The sequence below is a fragment of the Oryx dammah genome, unplaced genomic scaffold (genome assembly GCF_014754425.2).
Source record: "Oryx dammah isolate SB20612 unplaced genomic scaffold, SCBI_Odam_1.1 HiC_scaffold_4, whole genome shotgun sequence".
Classification (NCBI taxonomy): Eukaryota; Metazoa; Chordata; class Mammalia; order Artiodactyla; family Bovidae; genus Oryx; species Oryx dammah.
Window position 1 is genome coordinate 78,693,646 of NW_024070188.1, and position 17,857 is coordinate 78,711,502.

The window sequence follows — 17,857 nt, forward strand, 5'->3', positions numbered from 1 at the left end:
ACAATGCAGGAGACCTGGATTCAGTCCCTGGGTTGGGAAGATCCCCTGGAGAAAGGGACTGCTATACACGCCAGTATTCTTGCCTGTAGAATTCCATGGACAGAGGAGCCTGCTGGGCTACAGTCCATGGGGTCGCAAATAGCTGGACGTGACTGAGTGGCTTTCACTTTCTTTTTATACACATTTACAATGAAATATTTCTACATCATTTATTTGTCTTATTTGTTATTAAAACTATCTGGTTGAATATATAATCTTATTTCTCTGTTGTGTGGATCAGGAAACAGCTCAGAGAGGTGAGCTGATCCACTGATGCTTCTGGCAAGGGTGGAATCAAGCTGAGGTAGATTCTCTGGCCAGGAATTCCACAGTCTTCCTACAATACATGTTTACCATGTACTGCCTATGTCAAACCAGAGAGCCAGAGGACCTGAGTTTGAATGCTGGTATTATCTTTCATTAGCAGTGTGTTTTCAGGAAAGTGACTGTAGTCTCTTCAAAGCTTCCGAGTCCTTTGGAAAACAGAGATTATGCTACCTGCTTTCTAAGGTTGCTGGGACGATTATAAAAATAGAACGAGAAAGCATTTGTCAAGCGCCTGTCACTTGGAAACTCATGAAATGGGAGCTTATTTTACTCTAACTTCTTAGTTGAGAATTTGCCACATCTAGATATCTTCCAGTCTGGCTTTGCCCCAGTGCTTCAGAGTGCCATTTCTTTCTTTTTTTAAAATTTTAATTGGAGGCTAATTACTTTACAATATTGTGGTGGTTTTGCCATACATTCACATGAATCAGCCATGGGTGTACGTATGTTCCCCATCCTGACCCTCGCTCCCACCTCCCTCTCCATCCCATCTCTCAGGGTCATCCCAGTGCACCAGCCCTGAACACCCTGTCTCATGTATCAAACCTGGACAGGTGATCTATTTCACATATGATAATATACATCTTTCAATGCTATTCTCGCAAATCATCCTGCACTCGCCTTCTCCCACAGAGTCCTAAAGTTTGTTCTTTACATCTGTGTCTCTTTTGCTGTCCTGCATACAGGGTCATCATTACCATCTTTCTAAGTTCCATATATATGCGTTAATATACTGTATTGGTGTTTTTCTTTCTGACTTACTTCACTCTGTATAATAGGCTCCAGTTTCATCCACCTCATTAGAACTGATTCAATTGCATTCTTTTTAATGGCTGAGTAATACTCCATTGTGTACATGTACCACAGCTTTCTTATCCATTCATCTGCTGATGGACATCTAGGTTGCTTCCATGTCCTGGCTATTATAAACAGTGCTGCGATGTACATTGGGGTCACGTGTCTCTTTCAGTTCTGGTTTCCTCAGTGTGTATGTCCAGCAGTGGGATTGCTGGGTTGTATGGCAGTTCTATTTCCAGTTTTTAAAGGTATCTCCACACTGTTCTCCATAGTGAGAGTGCCATTTCTTAAAGATGGGAAGTGAAGAAAATTTCCATGGCTAAATATGCTTGAGAAGGGTGGGTGAAACAAAACTGACTGATATTCTTTTCTACAGAACTTATTTAATAGGCGAATAGAAGACAAGACTCGTCTAAAGGGGGATTTATCATAGCATTTCTGAAATCATTTGACTACAGAATTCTCTTCAGTGGACCCCATTATATGAAGACATGGAGACATGCTGACCTAATCAAGCATTTTCCTTGGATGGAAGAGGAAACTACAGCCAAAGTGTCAACCAGAGAAGTGGCAGGATAAGGACCAGAACCAGGTTCATCAGGCGTCCTGGGTCCTCTGGAGTTGATACCATTCAAGTTGACATCTCTTTCTCTTGCTGCTCTAGTGTCTGTTGCTAAACCTAAGAGGGTTCAGATAAGGAATGGAAAAAGGGAGGACGGGAACTATGGAGGAAGCTAGCCTGAGAACATTCAAGAAATGACAAAAGAGAGACTTGGAGTTGGATGACAACAACAAGCAAGCAGACAAATGAGTCCCAGCTGTGGCATTTTTGCTTCTCAATTAAGACTCTGAGTCCACAAGATGAAGATATTGAATCATACTCTTAAGCCATAGTAACAAGCCCAACAGTCAAAGCCTGCCTGTTAATATTACTCACTGCAGCCCAGTCACATAGCCATTTGCAGCCTGTCCATATTTTACTGACATGAGCAATTACATGTCCTGTAACGGCAATGAAGCAATAAAATTTATGTCTTGTCATCTTTAACAAGATTAGACATAACCCTTCTCATAAATGTAATACTGAATGGAGATTTTTAAGAACATAAGTATAGTTAAGGATCCTTGAGTTTATCCCTCATAGTTAATTAAAACCCTCCCCAGGAATCAGCAGATGATAGATAGAAGGATGTTGAACTTTTGAATTCATGGAAGGGTGAGCTGATGATTTTTTTCCATACCTTGTTCAGCTTGCACTGGGTTTGTGCCTCACAGCATTGGTACCAGATAGATTTCAGAAGAGCTGCAAAGGGAGTGACCCCTATTCCTGCAGCGATGCACATGCTTACTGGATAGTGAAATACATCAGTCAGTGCCGCTCCGAACGGCCCGTCCACCGCCAGCCTGCAGTCACAAAGTGCACGGTTTGACTTTCAGAACACTCTACCCTTAAAAACAAAACCATCCTAAACCAGTGCTTTGAATAGGATGTGTTGGCATAAGTGTGTGGGGAGGTTAGCTCTGTGCTCGAGAATGCCCTGTTTGAACACACAGAGTGTAGAGATATGGCGGCCAGCCTCACAGCACAGCTCTTTTTACAGTTCTTAGAAGCTTGCTTTGCATCATGAAGACTGATAAAAGATGCTTTTTCTTTTTCCTTTTCTCTCCCCAGCTGCCATCAGGGGAAAAAGAAGAAGTATCAAGGTGGTTTAGAAGGCTTATCTCTCCTTTTGCTAATGTAATTCTCCCCTGTTTTTATTTATTCCATCCCACTTCTTAGTATGTTTATATAATTTTAGTCTAATGGAAGCTATTCATTTGGAATAAATGTAATTTTGGAATAATTTGTCAGTTATGTTGAATTTCTAAAACTCATTATTTTAGATTATGCGAACTTAAAAATCTGTGATAATCAGGCCAGGGGCAGGCGGTCTTTGAGTAGGCAATTTTTTTCTTTGTAAGAATAATGCATACTCATTGAATAAATATAACTGTCTTTGTGTGTGCTTGGTTGCTCAGTTGTGTCCAACTCTTTGTGACCCCATGGACTATAGCCCACCAGGCTCTTCTGTCCATGGGATTCTCCAGGCAAGAATACTGAAATGGGTAGCCATTCCCTTCTCCTGGGGATCTTCCTGATCCAGGGATCAAATCTACATTTCTTGCACTGCAGACAGATTCTTTACCATCTGAGCAATCAGGGAGCCTGTAATTATCTTTAATAGGGTCCTAAATGGACTGACACCCCCTGGATTCTGCCTCATCTCTCATGACCAGTTCTCCACACTGGTTTTTCTTTTGTTTCTTAGGGAACACAGGACCCTCTTTGGCTATGGGGCCTCTGCCCATGATAATCCAACTAATCACTTGGAAAACTCTGCCCCAAGTTCTCCTCTATCTTCTTATATAGTTCACGGTTATCCTTCCATAATATCTCAGTAATCATTTCCCTGGGGAAGTCTCCATGGATTTCTGAGACTAGGTTAAATTCTGTCTTAGATGATTTATAACACCATGTATCTATCCCCTGGTTCTATGGTGACCTACAAGACCTTCTAGAACTAACACCCAAAAAAGATGTCCTTTTCATCATAGGGGAATGGAATGCAAAAGTAGGAAGTCAAGAAACACCTGGAGTAACAGGAAACTTTGGCCTTGGAGTACAGAATGAAGCAGGGCAAAGGTTATCAGAGTTTTGCCAAGAGAATGCATTGGTCATAGCAAACACCCTCTTCCAACAATACAAGAGATGACTCTACCCATGGACATCACCAGATGGCCAACACCAAAATCATATTGATTATATCCTTTGCAGCCAAAGATGGAAAAGCTCTATACAGTCATCAAAAACAAGATCCAGAGCTGACTGTGGCTCAGATCATGAACTCCTTATTGTCAAATTCAGACTTAAATTGAAGAAAGTAAGAAAAACCACTAGACCATTCAGGTATAACCTAAATCAAATCCCTTACAATTTTACAGCGGAAGTGACAGATAGATTCAAGGGATTAGATCTTATAGACAGAGTGCCTGAAGAACTATGGATGGAGGTTCATGACATGGTACAGGAGACAGGGATCAAGACAATCCCAAAGACAAAGAAATGCAAAAAGGCAAAATGGTTGTCTGAGGAGGCCTTACAAATAGCCAAGAAAAGAAGAGACACTAAAGGCAAAGGAGAAAAGGAAAGATATATCCATCTGAATTCAGAGTTGCAAAGAATAGCAAGGAGAGATAAGAAAGCCTTCCTCAGTGATCAATGCAAAGAAATAGAGGAAAATAATAGAATGGGAAAGATTAGAGATCTCGTCAAGAAAATTAAGATACCAAGGGAACAGTTCATGCAAAGATGGGCACAATAAAAGACAGAAATGGTATGGACCTAACAGAAGCAGCAGAGATTAAGGAGAGGTGACAAAAATACACAGAACTGTACAAAAAAGATCTTAATGACCCAGATAACCACAATGGTGTGATCACTCACCTAGTGAGTCAGACATCTTGGAATGTGAAGTCAAGGGGGCCTTAGGAAGCATCACTATGAGCAAAGCTAGTGGAGGTTATGGAATTCCAACTGAGCTATTTCAAATTCTAAAAGATGATGCTATGAAAGTGCTGCACTCAATATGCCAGCAAATTTGGAAAACTCAGCAGTGGTCACAGGACTGGGAAAAGGTCAGTTTTCATTCCAATCCCAAAGAGAGGCAATGCTAAAAAATGTTAAAACTACTGCACAATTGCACTCATCTCACAAGCTAGCAAAGTAATGCTCAAAATTTTCCAGGTTAGGCTTCAGCAGTATGTGAACCATGAATTTCCAGATGTTCAAGCTGGATTTAGAAAAGGCAGAGGAACCAGAGGTCAAATTGCCAGCATCTGTTGGATCATTGAAAAAGCAAGAGAGTTCCAGAAAAACATCTATTTCTGCTTTATTGACTACGCTAAAGACTTTGACTCTGTGGATCACAATAAATTGTGGAAAATTCTTTAAGAGATAGGAATACCAGACCTGAGAAATCTGTATTCAGGTCAAGAAGCAACAGTTAGAACTGGACATGGAACAACAGACTGGTTTCAAATCAGGAAAGGAGAATGTCAAGGCTATATATTGTCACTTTGCTGATTTAACATATGCAGAGTACATCATGCGAAATGTTGGGCTGGATGAAGCACAAGTTGGAATCAAGACTGCCAGGAGAAATATCATTAACTCAGATATGCAGATGACACCACCCTTATGGCAGAAAGCAAAGAGGAACTAAAGAGCCTTTTGATGAAAGTGAAAGAGGATAGTGAAAAAGCTGGCTTAAAACTCAGTATTCAAAAATGAAGATCATGGCATCTGGTCCCATCACTTCACGGCAAATAGATCGGGAAACAATGACAGATTTTATTTTCTTGGGCTCCAAAATCACTGCAGATGGTGACTGCAGCCATGAAATTAAAAGATGCTTGCTCCTTACAAGAAAAGCTATGACCAACCTAGACAGCATATTAAAAGCAGAGGCATTACTTTGCCAACAAAGGTCCATCAACACTATGGTTTTTCCAGTAGTCATGTTTAACAGTTGGACCATAAAGAAAGCTGAGGGCTGAAGAATTGGTGCATTTGAACTGTGGTGTTGGAGAAGATTCTTGAGAATCCCTTGGACTGCAAGGAGATCAAATCAGTCCATCCTAAAGTAAATCAGTCCTGAATATTCATTGGAAGGACTGATGCTAAAGCTGAAGCCCCAATACTTTGCCCACCTGATGCGAATGACTGATGCATTAGAAAACATGCTGATGCTGGGAAAGATTGAAGGCAAGAGGAGAAGTGCATGACAGAGTATGAGATGGTTGGATGCATCACTGACGCAATGGACATGAATTTGAGCAAATTCTGGGGTTTGTTAATAGACAGGGTAACCTGGTGTGCTGCAGTCCATGGCATCGTGAATAGTTGGACATAACTGAGTGACTGAACTGAACTGATCTCTCCTCTGCAGTCCTCTTCGTTCCTGTAATTTTATAGCTGTTTTGGGTGGTGTGTGTGTGTGTGTGTGTGTGTGTTTGTGGCACCACGCAGCATGTGGGGTCTTTGTTCCCTACGTGTGTGTGCTCAGTCGTGTCTGACTCTGTGACCCCATGCACTGTAGCCCTCCAGGCTCCTCTGTCCATAGGATTTCCTAGGCAAGAATAGTGAAGTGGGTTGCCATTTCCTCCTCCAGGGGATCTTCCTGACTCAGGGATTGAACCCGAGTCTCCTGCATTGGCAGGCGGGTTTGGTGTGTGTGCATGACTTGATTTGCAGCTGTTTGGTCACTAGACTGTAAGTTCTGAGGAGGGAGGGGCCGTATCTGTCTTTGCCCACCACTGCAAGCCAGCACCTTACAAGGGGTGGATTGTTCAATAACAGTTTGTTGAGTAGATTGTGAATGTTTAAAATATTTCAATCAACAGAATAACCTCAACTATTCCAAAAGCACACATTTACATATGAACAAAGATATGCTAATTAAAAAGCTTCTAAGTTATTCATAACCATTCCCTAAGGAGTGTCTATTGCAGGCACGTGGGGTTGGCCCATTTGGGCTTACTATGTGTTCATGAAAGTTCAATTGGGTTTATTTTAAAAATATTCCATATACCAAACCTCCTAATAATTCAAATTAACTCTCCTCAAATTAATATTAATTAATAAGGCTTTTATTACATATTGATGTATGGAAATAGAGGAATAAAAATGAAAGGGGGCCTTAATCAGAAAGGGTTTGTATCTTAGCCCATGGTAGATTCTTTTATAAATAATTAGATAAAGGGAACTGAGAGAGAGAGAAAAACAGAAACTGCCCACAACTAAAATGTCTTATGGTTATTTTTATACTTCATGGTATTTGGGATTTATTTGACACTGATGATAAAAGATAACAATTAAACCCAAAGAAGAATTGTGTCATAATTCATAGAAATGCACAATAAACACATTTCTACATAAAACTGAGAATCTAATCTGGAGCAGCAGGAGGGAATATTAGATCTCATCTCCCTGCTGATACAGTGATCCTTCCTTCACATCCCTGATTGCTGATCACTTTCCCACGTGAAACTGCAGAGCCCTGTGTTCCATCAAGGGGCTGATCTAGTTTTTCCTCCTTTCTCACTGGGATCAGCCTTCTGACAACTCATGGGCTTTTACCTTTCTGAGAAACACAAACCAGGCCTTTTCCCTTCCCTGCCTCTCTAGCCTTTAGCTGAATCTAGCCATCACGACACTCTGATGGTTCTTTTTGTGGACCAAAACACCTCCATTTCTCTCAATGGTGAACTGGCTGCCTTGCACAAATTCTTGTTTATCAAGTTCACTAAGGTACTTCCTGTCTGATGTAATCCAGTTTCTGATAACAGATCTTAGAAACAAGTTCCCTCTCCGGCAGTCACATCACACTGTCCCTATTGCTTCTCATCAGCATTGCCCATCAACCTTCGGTCTTGTCTCTGAACCCAAGACCTTTTTTCATCTACATTGTCCTCCCTTTCTCATCAGCACCTTCATTGTCATCTCTGTGGTAGATGACCTTTCTTATTTTGCTAATAGCAAGAGTAGCTAACTTTTTATTTTTTCTACTATGCATTATGCAAAGAGCATCATACTATCATATTTAATCCTAAACAGAACCTATGTTCTATTATTATCATTTTCATCTTACAGAGGAGGAAACTGAGGCAGGTGTTAAATATATCCTCCAAGATCACATGCAAAATTAGGCTTTGAACCCAGGTTGTCAAATGCTGAGGCCCTTGGCTTTGGGTTGTAGATATAAATTGCTGAGAACTCTAGTACCAATGTTGAGAAATTCCTCCCTTTTACCTCAGAAGCCAAAGTCTTTTTTTCATTTATTTATTTTTATTGAAGTATAGGTGTTTATATTGATTCAGGTGTACAGCAAAGTGATTCTGTGACCATACATGTGTTAGTGTTAGTGACTTAGTCACGTCCAACTCTGCAACCTCATCAACTGCAGCCCACCAAGCTCCTCTGTCCATGGGATTCTCCAGGCAAGAATACTGGAGTGGGTTGCCATTTCCTCCTCCAGGGGTTCTTGCCGACCCAAGGACTGAACTCTGGTCTTCCTCATTGTAGGCAGATTCTGCACCATCTGAGCCATATATCTATTGTTTTTCAGATTCTTTTCTGTTATAGGTTATTGCAAGGTACTGACTATAGTTCCCTGTGCTACACAGCAGACCCTTGTTATCTTTTTTATATATAGTAGTGTGTATCTGTTAATGTGAAAAATTTTTAAAAAGAGCTCTTGTTCTCTCATTTTCCTGAGTTTAGAGGAAGAGTTTTCTTCCTCTTCACTAGGCTTTGCTTCTCCTCTTGGAATCCTTAGTCACTGCTTGTCTCAGAGATTCCTGGGGCTGTATTAAATCCTTTCTGTGCCCAAAGCAGTGAAAAAGTATGGTTTTCTCAAATTTCTTCACAATATTTATCCCAACATTTTTTGTCTGTGTCCTTGTTTTTCTGGAACCCTAAACATAGACTTTGAGTTCTTATTGGGTAATCCTATAGCAAGAGTGGGAATCAGTTTTAAGCCATTGATTACTAAAAGGAACCAAGGCGTGGTGACTATACTGAACTTCTGTTGCATGCTGAGGCTTTTCTAAATAGGGTGTTGTTTTGGATTGACTTGTCCAACAACAGACTATGACAGCAGAAAGTGCACAGCGCTGCGTTAGGCATCACAAGTGGCTTGTAATTCGCCAACGTGATGTTTTAGACCCGGGAGAGCAAAATGTTTCCTGTTCCTGGATCATGACCTGCCTTTACTGATCATTTGATTTTTAAAGAAATGTACTTGTTCGTCCTCAAATTTTAAAAATGGTTTCAAATTTACCATCTAGAATTAAGATACTGCAGAAGCTCTCAGCATGTTGATACACTAAAGGACCTTGCTTTTTATAATATGGTAACTTATACATAAAAGAGAAATGGGCTCCCACCTTGGCAGGCTCCAGGGCTCCTTCAGGGGCTGTCCTTCTCCTCCAAAGGCCTTACACAGAGCTTCCGTCCAGTCTCCCGCTGCCCGGATGTGGACACTGAAGAAGTCCTCCTGGGGAGCGGAGGTGAGGGTGAAGGGGTGCCACTCCAGTGTGGATATGGATGGGCACTGGATCAACACATACTGCCCTGGTGCCATTTTAAAGTCATGCTTTTTCATGCAAAGTTCTAGCACTCCAGATGGATGGCTTACCACCTAAATCACAGCAAGAGAGTCATTGGTTCTTTCACTTAGGTTAAATAATAAAATGGCCTTCATCCCATCAAAGCTTTCTCAATTTCTATATCAATTCTTTTGAGGTGTAATTCACATAGACCATTAATTATGAGTTTCCAAGGATCATTGCCACAACTTTTATGTCTGAGTTGGCATCTTCAGCCAGAATGACATTTATCTTCTTCAGGGGCTAGGCCAGAAATTTGTGCGGCTGCATCGGGGCAAAGTGGTGTCTAGCACATGACTTTTTGTCTCAGTGACCATGTTTTCGGTAGCACAGTTAATTTCAGTCCGGTTAATTTCAAGAGAATATAAGCTAGCATTTCATCCATAGCACTTAATTAGCCTTAAAGTTATTGAAATAGCCACAGAATTAACTTCATGTTGTTTTAAAATGTAGGTCTAGTTTGTTACCATTTTCAATGACGTGTATCTTTTCTCTTTCCTTTGTGAACTAACCCTGGTATTTCTTTATTCTAAGTATGAAACCATCTTCAAACTCTGAAATGTTTTGTTGGTTTGGTTTGCTGTTATTCAAACCTTGTCCAATCTCCTACTTAGGCTCTGAGTTTTAGATGTAAGAAAGCATGATGCAAAATCTATTGCTTTTTAAAGTGCTCTATAACTTGCTACTTATCAGAGACAAAGAATTAATTTTCCTCCTTAGACATACCTCTTTTTTCTAGGCTCCCATGTCTTCTTTTTTGACAGAAGTCATATGGGAGCAAAATCTAGTGTCTGGATCCTGTGACAGTATTTTTCCATTCAGAAGAGAATTTCACAGCATTTTAATCATTAGTTTCTCCTCTCCCTACTGATCTCGTTCTGATTCAGCTGTTAAATGGTCTCCCTAGTAACAGCTTGAGTAGATTTCCAGAAGTTTTATGGTCTGGCTTTTGATACAGCTTGATATTCTTTGGTGCTTAACTTAAAAACAGCAACACAGAAGCAGCTTAAAACAGAAATACGAAGCAATTTCTGTGCATCTGCTTCCATGAAGACAGTTAAAGAGATAGAGTATTCTGTTAATATTGTATTAGCAAAGCTGCATGGGTTTGGTTAGCAGAGAATTTCTTCTAAGACATTAAAACCTCTGAGGGGAGAGTTTGGGGTAAATTTTCAGTCTCCCAGGCATGTGTTCATTTTTTCTTCATTCATTCATTTAGTCAACAGTTGTTTTTTGAATGTATCTTCTATTCCAAACTTATTCTAGGATGGGGATATAGTATAGAATATGAGGCCAAAAAAAGTCCTCACTCTCAAGTAGCATATATCTTAGCTGGGGTGGGGAAGATTTTATTTTATTGAAAATAATAACATATATAAGAAATGTATTTGGAGATGACACATGCTATGAAGAAAGTAAAACAAGACAATATGTTGCAGAATGACACAGGAGTTCTACTCTTATTAATCAAAAGCAGAGGTATTATTACACTACTATTATTGCCTGGGCTTTCCTGGTGGCTCAGATGGTAAAGAACCTGCCTGCAATGTAAGAGACACAGGTTCCATCCCTGGGTTGGGAAGGAAATGGAGGAGAAAATGGCAATCCACTCCAGTATTCTTACCTGGAGAATTCTGTGGACAGAGGAGTCTGGCGGGCTATAGTCCATGCTGTCTCAAGAGTCAGACATGACTAAGCAACTAACGCTTTCACACTTCCACTTTTACTGCTTGGGCATGTATTTTTGATCTATCTGCTGAGACCTTCCTCCAGCTCAAGGCAAAAATTGGGGAGCAGTGACGAGATATGTCAAGATTGGCAAATACTACCTTTTTGCCTTCATTCACTAGGGCAGGGCCCCTTCCTCTCCATTTTGAACTCCCTCCCAGTGCCCTTTCTCCATCTAAACCTGAGGGCAACTGTTCCCCCATCTTCTGTTGAGCAGTTCCAAATGTGAGCATGTGTACTTGAAAAAATATATACGTTATTTTTGTGTTTGCAACGTCCATGTTTTTATGTGGTGGAGGAAGCGATTATACTCTAAGGCACTGTGATCCATGTAAAGCATACTCAGCCCTCCTGCTTTTTCCCCTAGAGGACACCAAAATAAAGGGAAATACAGATGATTCCAGGGCTGTAGCATAACCTTTATCAGAATTCTGTGTACCAGTCGGGAGGCCTGATCTCTGTCTTCAGTAAAATTAGTCTCACTAAAAGATGCACAGGATACAAGCAATTATTAGAACAGAAGATGAGCCTCTAAATTACAGACGGTTCTGCAATAAAAATGGCAAATTAAAAACTTGGGCCAATAAACAATTTTCATCTACACTCAAGTTTTTATTCAGACATAAACCTACATGCATACCTTGGTAATGATAACTTCTTGTTGAAATCGCCAGAACCTAATTATTCTTTCACAAGCATACAAGACCATGGGGCCTAAAACCCATTTCCAAGCCTGCAGAGAGCGGCAAAGAGAGAGGAAAAGGAAATGAAAATAGAATCCAAATATTTTCAATTTGAACCAATCAATGTATAACACGATGGGGTTTAGACATTTTCCTTTAACTTCGGGCCAGTTATCAACAACAAAGATGTCTCCTTGTATTAAATACTATAACATTCAATTATGCCTTGAAGTCTACAAGCTTATTTAAGATTGTATTGGTTTTTATGCTTACTTGATCAATGATGCCTTTATGTAATTAGAAATAATTGAATTTGCAAAGAAATAGAAAGTAGATTGATGTTTATGTTATATATGATAGGGTCATAAATGCTCCCAAACTCAACCAAAGTCAAAGGCTTACAAACTACATTACTGAGTCAACATAGGACACGACAAATTCAATAAAAAACATTTCAAATAGTAATTTTGGGGGCCAAGAATGCATCATAACTTTGCAGGTCTGCCTAAAACAACTCACACTCTCACACACGCATGCACCCATGTAATCACACACCCACATACACACTTTCACACACATGGGCATAGTCAGTGTTATCTGAAATAAAACAAAGTTAGTTTCTCAGTGTTGTAAATCTAGATTAACAGAATCAGAACAAAAGCCTCAATACTTGTCTGGAGAATTGTGACAGGGAACATTTCCATTCTGTGTTGCCTTTTCTGAGTATAATCTGCCTTATTGAGCTTCAGTTTACTGGCTACCCTTGTCCCAGGGGTTGGGTTACAACATAAGGTGTCTGCTTCCTTAAAAGGGAAGGAATGGAAACTTAAAATTTTTGAAGATTTAATCTTCAAATTTAATCAAACAACCTTGTGAGGCATATGATATTTTCTTTATTTTGCAGAAGAGGGGACTGCGGCTCAACAAGATGACCCAAATTGTCCAGGGTCACAAAGGTGATAAACAAGGTTCACAGTGAAGATATGAACCCAGATGCCCTTGACTACCCACCCTATGCTCTTCCCATGTAATCATGCTTCTTTCTGTTCAATGAAGAACAGACACTTGCTTCACATTAGAGACTCATTAATTCATTGAATTTTAGGATGATCAAGGTTCTTGGAAATCTAGCCTGGTTCTTCTTTTAAAGAATAAAAAGCAATCTTCCAAGAATGGGTATAAATTGTCAGGGACACAGAGTGAGGTCGCAGAGAGCCAGGAGTAGAACCCAAGCCTTCTCCTAATTTCCCTCAGTTTCCTCCTTGGAATTCTAAATCCACTGGACCTTACTCTTAGAATCCTATCTTAGTAGCAAGAAGGGCGTCCCTTTCTCCTGAACACAGATATTCACTAAACCTTCACTGACCGACTCATCATCTTCCTGTTCATTACTCCCCTGCTTATTATCTTTCTCTGTCTTGTCTGTCTGTTGGTGGGTCACAAGCCCTTCAGCATTATTTTTTTGCTCTTGTTATCTCCTTGTTTCTTCGAAGCTCTTTTGTTTATTTCTAGGTCTGTTTGCATGGCGCCTTTTCTCACCTACATCAACCTTCTGTGCCTTTTCCCTGGGAGCCTCTTGTTTGCCTGATAAAGGCTCCATTTATGGAGGCAACACAAAGCAATTTGACCCACTTATTCTTTTCTGCCTCAGTGGGATTCAGCAATGTGTTCAGAATAGCCGACAGAATAAAACCTTTTGTCCACCTATGCTGTGGGTGAGGTGGGCATGATGATCAGAGTAAGGGAAAAGGCAGGAAGGGATAGACATGAAGGATGGGGTTGGACCAAAGCAGTGAGTCCTTAGGTCTCTTATGCTTGAATGAACCAGAAAGTATTTTGAGAATAGGCTTGGATATTTACAGAAAGGATAGCAAGAATGCAATTCTTTCTGTATGAACTTAGAGAGAGATTTGCAAAAAACACTCCCATAGTCTCTATGTATTTTTATAAATAATCTTCCACACCCATTTTAGAAAGTTTGAGACATCACACACTTCATTTTGTTGGTGTCAAGTCAATCATGGTCTCTGCTTTCTCCATGTTGATAAAATGGAATGGATTATTTTTCTTTGTACGGTCAGTCAGGAAGGTGAATGTAAGCTATTAATCCTCACCTCTATCTCTGTCTAGTATATAAATTGCTCCAGCAGGAGAAAGCCTAGTTTAGTTATACTGTGATATTCTTGGAGCCCCTGGAAATTAGAGATGGAGGAGAAGATGGCCAGAGATTAATATTCAAAGGTATATTTCCCAACAGGGATGACCAGGATAGGCAAGAGTGAGTGAAAACAAGAAGGGACAGCCCAGAGCAGGAGGGACATGTGACGGGGTGAGTCTTGGAATGGGTCTCAGAAGACCTGGGTTCTGGTCTTGGGATTACCCTCCCTTATTCTATGTCTTTAGGAATATCTTGGGTCCTTTTACGCTTAACTTTTCTGCCTTATAAAATGGGAGAGATGAAGCAAGTTATTATTTGTGTTCCTTCCAAGCTCTTAAATGTTTCAACTTTGCTCAGAGAGGTGAATACAATGTTGGGGGCATATACTTGTGGACAAGAGCAGAGAGCTGGCAAAATGGGGAGTGGTAAAAGGCCAGAGGTTCAAAATGAATGCTGAAAGAGCATAGAGGTGAAAGTTCATGGCCAGAGCGTGAGAAGCTCTGGCTCCTTGATGTGATTTTGCTTGGAATGCCCTCTGTGACCATAGGTAAGAAATGAAAACTCCTTGGATCTCAATTTTTCCATCTAATAAATAAAGGGCCAGGACTATTTAGTATCTAAGTTTCTTTAATGTTAAGAGACTCTGTGGATTTTTAGTGTTATATTTTCTTCTCTAAAAAATACTGAAAAAGTCACGGTACAGTGAATATTTTATGGTAGAAATAAAACCATGTTGATTTAAAAGCTGCAGTAATGAAACTTGTTTCTTCCACTTTCACTCCTGGTTTTTCATTCCTACCAGAAAATAAGAACATGCTGGCTTTGATTTTATTTTATGTGTGTGTTTATGAATGGCCTCTTTTTCGAGACAATAGGATTTCCAGGGGGTGGGAACCACATCCCTGAATCTTGCATCTAACACAATGCCAAGTATATAACAGCTACTTGGCAAGAGTTTGCTGAATTAACTCTACCTCAGCTAAAGCTTCTCCCTATACTGTTGACATCATTCCTTAGTAATTAAAAAGTGCCAGACATTATCATTATTATTTGTTAAAGCTGCAGTTAAGTGAAATAGGCTAAGGAAGACCAGGTATCTTTTGAGATGGATGGCCTGAGGAATTCTAGAGTCTGGAGTCTTGCAGCATGTGTCTGTGAGTCTGGGAAGAAAGGAGACAAGAAAGGGAAAAGAGGATTGTAAAATAATAATATAATTGGTTCCTTTGAGCAGTTCAGTTTGTAGAGGTGATGCATGCCGCAATATCAGCTTTGGGAGGAGTGGGAGCGTAGATGCACCCCTAAAGGTGAACTGAGAAATATTCTATTGAGAAAACCACCAAGAAAATGCACTGAGTCAAGAGAGGCAGAGAGGAAGCCACGGAGGCCTGCGAAGGCAGGGAAGGTGTGTCGCAGTGAGGTGCAGGAACCCTTCCTTGTCCTTGGGATGCCTTTTAGATTCGGTGTCCCTCAGACAACAGAAAGAATATTGTACAGCTCAGCCAAGTGGTAATTGCACAGCCCACACACGCTTCGAATCAGGATCCATTAAAAATAATGGGAAAGAGTGACAACACGAATTTGGGTGTGCAAGGAGGTATAGCAGGGGAGAGTGAACAGAGAGGTGGGTATGTTCCCCCCTTCTCTTGATAATTATGTCAGCAAAGGCTGCTGGAGCAGGCTCTAGTCTGTATTCATGAGGTGTGGGAGAGTATTGATTTTTTTATGGAGACACTGTAGCTGAACATTTGAGAAAGGCATTCATGTTCCTCATTAATATGCAGGCTGGGTAGTGGCTCCCGATAGTTGAGTTTAAGACAGAGACAATCTATACTGGCCATTAAAAGAACCACAGTCTAATGGGCACATCTATTCCACTTCTTTTGGTTTTAAACATTCCTCCTAGCAGTTTCCATCCTTAAAATCCAGCGCTTAATTTAACAGAGTTGAGGATTTTTGAAAAAGTCAATCATTATATTCTTCATATGCTGATGACTTAATTTCCTGAATCCTCACCATTTATGTACTATTATCCCATTTTAAAATATCTTTTGGCTTCCCAGGTGGCTCAGGGGTGAAGAATCTGCCTGCTAATTCAGGAGATTCAAGGGATGCGGGTTCAGTCCCTGGGTGAGGAAGATCCCCTGGAGAAGGGAATAACAACCCACTCCGGTGTTCTTGCCTGGGAAATCCCATAGACAGAGGAGCCTGGTGGCTATAGCCCATGGAGTCGCAAAAGAGTAGACACGACCGAGCACAACCGTGCACTTTTTTGTCCCTTGTTTCCTCCTCATTTTAATCTGCTGGCTTCACTCACTTTCTTTTACACATTAGCCAGCTGTCCCAAGGTTTGCATTGTTCTGAGACACATGAGGAGACAGAAGAAAATTATTATTTCTATTTATCTATGCCATCAACTGGGAGAAGGAAATGGCATCCCACTCCAGTATTCCTCCCTAGAGAATCCCGTGGACAGAGGAGCCTGGTGGGCTGCTGTCCATGGGGTTGAAGAGTGGGACACGACTGAAGCGACTTAGCATGCATGCATGCATTGGAGAAGGAAATGGCGACCCACTCCAGTATTCTTGCTTGGAGAATCCCAGGAACAGAGGAGCCTGGTGGGCTGCCATCTATGGGGTCACACAGAGTCGGACACGACTGAAGCGACTTAGCAGCAGCAGCAGCAGCATGTCATTAACTGTCATCCTGACAGCATACCCAGGAAATCTTACTTTTGAGATTTTGTGGACACTATTATCTACTCTAATTAAGTCTATTTTGGTTTAATATTGTCATTATTTCAGGAATAGAAGCTTAATTAGAAGAGGAAGCAAATGTATGTACTTTCAATTTCTTTCTGTCTCATAAGTTGTGGAAAGAAAGAAGGCAAGCTTGCAAAGGTGGCCTGATTTTCACTTGGGCCCTGCCTGACATTCGTTGAGAAGGGATGCTCTTAGTCCTCAGGATGGAGTGGGCAGTCGCCCAGGGCATCCGGGAACCGAGTGTGCAGAGAGCAGAAGGTGGCAAGCCCACCGTTTTCTGACTCCTCCAGAGACAGGGCTGTGCGTGCAGGGCTCTGAATCCCATGCTCTCAGACATCCATATTTAAATGTAAGTGGAAGAACATGTTTCAAAACGAAAGAGTGCTTTTGGCAGGGGATTTCTCTTGAAATTATCCATAACTCGAGTCCTCCATTAGCACTCTTAATAAAGAGTTGGCTTTGTCTCGTGGTGACATGGGCTGTTCTTTTTTTCAAGCATGTAAAAGCTCTAGCTATTTTAACTGTGGTGACAGCTATTTTTAAAAGCTCCTGGGCTCATTCTTACCGAAGGTTCCTTGCCAGAAAATTGAGGCACGGGGCACTGGGCCTGCCACTCCTCCAGGTGGTCTCTGCAGAAGGTGATGTTGTGCAGCAGGAGACTCTCGGGGGTTTGGCCTCGAACAATCCGGCTTGTTATTAAAAAAATAATAATAATAAAGCTCTCAGATTTGAAAGTGATTTTGTGCCTTGTGATTGCCACGGATACATAGACTATGACGGACTTTACAATAACACTGTCACTGTCTTACTCTCTGGGCTGGGGTGCATTTTCCTGAGCTTCTTTAAAAATAGGAATTTAAGGAGCTTCAAGTAACTTTGAAGAGCCCAGAAAAGAAGTGCCCCTCAGTGGTATCCTGTGTTAAATTGAAAGTGTCTACATTAGAGAATTCATAATGAAGGAAATTGTTTGAACACATCCTTTTGTAGACTGTTGAATCTAATTAGGTTACATCTTGTCCTGATTGCTGATTTGGGCTAATTGGCTAACTGTACTATTTGGGTCTTTTGCAAATTTATTGAACTTCTTCCCTTCCTGGTTTGTTTCTGAGCACCTTCAAGTTGTCAAATGAAGAAGTCACTTGAATAATGGTATGTGT

General features: G+C 40.8%; 1 protein-coding gene across 1 annotated transcript in view; it reads right to left on the bottom strand.

Moving 5' to 3' along the window:
• NOX3 (NADPH oxidase 3) overlaps window positions 1-17,857 on the bottom strand; it is a 65,928-nt gene that overhangs the window by 29,100 nt on the left and 18,971 nt on the right. The window contains exons 7-10 of the mRNA XM_040239324.1: window positions 17,266-17,389; window positions 11,741-11,833; window positions 9,151-9,404; window positions 2,406-2,568 (exon numbers count right to left, since the gene is read on the bottom strand). Of these exons, the coding sequence (XP_040095258.1) occupies window positions 2,406-2,568; window positions 9,151-9,404; window positions 11,741-11,833; window positions 17,266-17,389 (634 nt within the window). The remainder of the gene's footprint in view (window positions 1-2,405; window positions 2,569-9,150; window positions 9,405-11,740; window positions 11,834-17,265; window positions 17,390-17,857) is intronic.